At 52.3% G+C, this 4,482-nt stretch overlaps 3 protein-coding genes across 3 annotated transcripts in view; 2 read left to right on the top strand and 1 right to left on the bottom strand.

Moving 5' to 3' along the window:
- Window positions 1-178: 178 nt before the first annotated feature.
- Window positions 179-3,276, bottom strand: BJY04DRAFT_116565 (Zn(II)2Cys6 transcription factor). The gene is made up of 5 exons (XM_073708261.1): window positions 2,949-3,276; window positions 2,453-2,887; window positions 1,854-2,399; window positions 558-1,793; window positions 179-496 (listed from the first exon to the last, which is right to left on the bottom strand). Exons 1-5 carry the CDS (start codon window positions 3,177-3,179, stop codon window positions 428-430), a joined length of 2,517 nt encoding a protein of 838 aa, XP_073575552.1. The 5' UTR covers window positions 3,180-3,276; the 3' UTR covers window positions 179-427.
- A 1-nt stretch (window position 3,277) lies between these two features.
- The window catches only part of BJY04DRAFT_116693 (uncharacterized protein), a 1,543-nt gene continuing 338 nt past the window's right edge, over window positions 3,278-4,482 (top strand). Inside the window, exons 1-2 of the mRNA XM_073708263.1 lie at window positions 3,278-4,325; window positions 4,386-4,482. Coding sequence (XP_073575550.1) covers window positions 3,840-4,325; window positions 4,386-4,482 — 583 coding nt within the window. The 5' untranslated portion in view covers window positions 3,278-3,839. The remainder of the gene's footprint in view (window positions 4,326-4,385) is intronic.
- Window positions 3,356-3,766, top strand: BJY04DRAFT_213939 (uncharacterized protein; the record flags this gene model as incomplete). The annotated part of the gene is made up of 1 exon (XM_073715068.1): window positions 3,356-3,766. One exon carries the CDS (start codon window positions 3,356-3,358, stop codon window positions 3,764-3,766), a length of 411 nt encoding a protein of 136 aa, XP_073575551.1.

Below are 4,482 nucleotides of genomic sequence, written 5' to 3'. Positions count from 1 at the left end.
GTAGATAGCTTGAGTAGATAGCTTGAGTAGATAGCTTGAGTAGATAGCTTGAGTAGATAGCTTGAGTAGATAGCTTGAGTAGATAGCTTGAGTAGGTAGCTTGAGACCGAGAAAGTAGGAGGAACTGCTGTGTGGATTGATAGCAATGAAGAAGCTACATTTTGAGCTTTTTATACATCTTGTCTGTGGTAAATACATGCAGGATCTCCGGTCCGGGTCCTTTTTTACGGCCGTAAGGGCACACAGCTGATTGGTTGCTACTACGGTACACGACGGATTTAATCCATCCGCATCCTACCAGCTAACTAGCTGACTAGCTAACTATGGATAGTTACTTTCAACCCTCTGAAAGCCCACTCGTCTTTTCAGAAAGGACAACTTCCGACCCGCCCATTGGGATCCCTGGCGCCCTGCACTACCATTCCTCCTACTCCAGCCCTTCCATGTCGAGGACGCCATCATTGATATGTGGCGGAAACAAGCTGTCCCACAAATCCTAGCAGTCGCAGAAGGTCAGCGTTGTTGTTCAGATCTATAGCAACGGTCGCCGCCCTTACCCAGTCTATCTCTAACATCTCCGCATCCATTACACTACTTGGCTCGCTACTCCAGTTGCCGTTATCGCTACCTCCCATGTCATTTGGAGGCAGCATGGCGAGCATGTCGTCCGAGCTTTCTGTCGTTAACGTCGGATCTAACGAGGATACGGTCGTCTCCGGCGTCGGTAGTGTGTGTGGTGATGTGAATGAGTCTGTCGCCTCAGCTAATGCTCCAACATCAGGGCCGAGGGCGCCGGCGTCTTCCCTGTGCTTTCCCTTCCTGGGACCCAAAGAGGTAATCATTGACTCCTCAAAGCTAGACGGCATTTTGAGTCCCTTCCTGGCTCGGTAAACCCTCAGCTCATGGCGAATCAAGCAGAGGAGATAGCGACCCTTGATCTTCCTCTTCTGAATAACCTGTGAGAAGGTAGCGGTGGCTGTGTTTGCAAAGTTCGACAGTTGCAATTTAGCCAGAGGCTCAGCAAAGATGATGTCAAGGCAGCGCCAGATCCGCGTGGCTTCCTTGCGCGTGGGAAACATGAGCACCTTGTAGAGCAGCAGGAAGGCTATGTGGTACTCGTGGTAAGAGCGGTTGTACCAGGCCCACGGCTGGAATTCTGGCGCCGAGTCCAATTCAACTGAGGCTTCGAGGCACTCTGTTCCTTTTTGCAGCGCGAGCTGTCGTGTGCGCTCTGGCATGCGGTACGCCACGCCGCTCATGTACCGATGCAGGAGATATATGTATAGAAGGCTTACCATCATCTTTAGTACCAGGCCCGCCATGCGTTGGATGGGCTGCTGTTCGCCACCACCATCCCCGAGAGCGACGCCGTATTTGCGGTGCATCATAGTATTGAACTCCTCAACTTGCGCAATGACGTTGGTAAGACCCAGCCGCTTCTCGTCCACCTGCGTGCGCAGCTCAAGACATTTGCGATGCATCTCCTGACACTCAAACCGGATCATCGAGAGTACAAGTTCCTGCCAGGCCGTTACTCCAGTTTTCACCTCCAGGGGCAGTCGGGTCGTGTAGCCGTCTCGAAGAATAAACGGGCGTGGGCCCTGTATCTCACTTGTCCGTAAATCCAAGAAGCAAATCTGGTACCATATCAAGCGGCGAATGTGGCATTCTGCTGCTGTAAAGCCGTCGTATTCGGTTGGATCGCGATGCAGCCCCATACACTCTGCTATCCGGACTGCCATGCCGACCAGTGCGGAGTGGGCGCGAGAGACTTCTTCCAAACATGTCGCGAGCTAGTATCGATAGCACAGGTCAGAAGCCATATGATGACAAAAGCGTGCGTTAATCCTTACCATGTAGGCGATAAAAGCCTGTAACGTCTCCAGTCTAGTGGAGATTAGTAGCTGCGCCTGGCGCAGTGCAGTCTCTGTTGCCAACTGCAGGCCGGATACGAGTTGGAAACGGTCGCACTCGCACTTCTTCCTGACTTGTTCATCGTCCATGCTAACCGCAGCGGAGAAGAGGACGCAATAGACAATGGCACTGAGGTATGCTGGAATTTTCAGCGCATTCTCATGAGCCTCCTCTAAGCACTCCCACAGGGATTCATACTGCAGAGCAAATGTCGGCCGGTGTAATATGCGCGCTACCGGATGGACAGCAATCCAGTACTGTCTCAGGAGATTATCACAGGTCGCTCGCGGTGGTAAAAAGTTTGTAGGCTTACTTCTCGTTTCCGGAAGAGGGCCCATCATTAAGCCGATCGATGGCGTCGATGGCGTAAAGGAATGGCGTGGCTTCAAGTCATCCCCTACAATCGCAGGAACCATGCTAAACGCAGTATTACGCTCGTACAGCTGTTTATTGGAACTATCCAGGTGCTGCAGTGTCGTCGAGATCTATCCCGCTGTCTTTTTAGTTCCAATCCGAGTCTTGATATCATAGTGCATACCTCCTCATCCATTCGCGGCCGATACAGGCCTCCGATCCGCTCACCAAGCCGCAGCATCCCGACCCTGATGCCAATGTCATCAATATCGGCATCTACACCGGCGGCATAGGCAGCGTCCTGGACTGCTAATGGCGTAGGCTCGAGATATCTGTCGTCGTTCGGGTCGCCTGAGGACGGACTCGAGGCCCCGGTTTGGAGCACCATTCCAGACAGCTCATTAGTCCCCTTGTGTGAGTCAATATGGCCGCCTATCGCACATGGAAGTGTCAGTGGCAGATCATGATCATGGCCCATCGTCACATCGCCAGCTCTTTCAAAGTGCTCGAACGCCACGGCATGGTCGGATTGGCCATGTACGTTCTTAGGGACCTTAGGATTAGCCACGCTAATATAGACGCATATCACGGATGTGGCTCTACAGCCATCACAGGGTTGCTAAACTTTATATTCAGATGTCGTCCTGAACAGACAAATACGGGGTTCCGCGTTAGCTCACTGTTCGGTTGCATTTGAGCTTGCGCCGGCGGCACTCGAGGCATGATTTAATGAGCCGGTTCCGTCGGCGTATTGGCTTGCTGAGAATTCGTGTCTCCATTGGAAAATTGGAGGAAAGCACCTGGGCATTAAGCATCACTTCTTTCAGGCTCAGGAGAGGACTGATTAAGAAAACAGCCCCCTTGGACCTCCCAACTCCAACTCGACTCGTGCCGCCCCAACCTGACTTCATTGGGATTAGCCTGCATGTCTAGTCGAGACTGGCTCAAAAACGCTTATTTAGAGTAGCTGCGAAGAGTTACAGAGTACATAGAAACATAGAAGACAAAGTTGTACTGCAAGCGACACGTGATGAGGCGTCGAGTGAGGGGCAACACATTTTGATCAACTTGCATCTCCAGCAATGCAATGGTGTCATTCGGCACACTTCCTCTTGAGGTCCTCGACCTAACTGTTTTGTATATCAGCGATTCCTCCCTTCGCAGTGTTTCCCTTTTCTCCGACCAGCAACCCCCCGGCGAAGCATTGGCCTGCTATGCAACACTCTCGCGGAAATGGCAAGCTGCCGTCGAACAATATACCTTTGCTACCGTGAAAACAAGCAGTAGTCATCTTACCCGGCTCAAAAAAGATGTAGGAAGCTGTTCCCGGCCTCGCAGGAGGAACACTCCCCGAACACTCTTTTACCAAACTGAGCTCCCAGCCTATAACCTGAATCGGAAATCGCTCCTTCGAGTGCCCACGGGACATCAGGCTAACCTCGTCGCCTTTCGAGTCGGTGCGCGCAAGCTCTGGGAGGAGCTTTCGCTGTGGAACTAATCTGGTCTTCGTCTAGTGCTTACAACCGAAGCAGCAGTCCCTTTCCCTGCTTGCATAAACCGCTGGGCGTACCATGAGCGCAGTCTCACGATGGAAGACCTTGCACTTCCTGATCTACCGTGTATCCCATCTTTCTAGCTCGCAAGTACGGTCGCAGCGTGCACCCAGCTTGAATTGGCACTTTCCTGAGCACACCTGTAGACCTGCAAGATCTAGACTTGACGATCTCGCCCATTCAGCGCAGACACAGGATGCTTGTTGCCGAACATATAACAGCTTTGGTGCGCGCTCTCGAGTCGCCAGCATTGTCTCATCTCAGAAGACTTCGAATTTGGACTGGCAAACACACGCCTCTCAATCACAGCTACGAGATAGCCATCGCTTGGGACCCAGACCACCCAGAAGGAGACATATTGGTTCGAGCAGTTTCAAGCTGATGCGGCAAAGCCTTCGGGAGCTATACCTTGAAGAATCCTCGATGATCTCGCCGGCGCTGTGGGGAGAAACTGAGCCTGGAAACGCAGCCCTAGATGACCTTGTGTTTCCCTATCTGAGAATCGTGAGCATCAAATTCCCCTAACGACCTATGACGACCGGTGGCTCATCACGGGATATCCAGGCGGGATCCCTCTACTGGAAGGGTACATTCAACCCCCGGGCTGGGAAGAAGAAAAGGAAGACGAAGACGAAGACGAAGACGAAGACGAAGACGAAGA

This window comes from Aspergillus karnatakaensis (assembly GCF_047715665.1).
Source record: "Aspergillus karnatakaensis strain CBS 102800 unplaced genomic scaffold BJY04scaffold_5, whole genome shotgun sequence".
In the NCBI taxonomy this organism is placed as follows: Eukaryota; Fungi; Ascomycota; class Eurotiomycetes; order Eurotiales; family Aspergillaceae; genus Aspergillus; species Aspergillus karnatakaensis.
The sequence above is the reverse complement of the archived record's forward strand: the minus strand, read 5'-3'. Positions and strand labels throughout refer to the sequence as shown.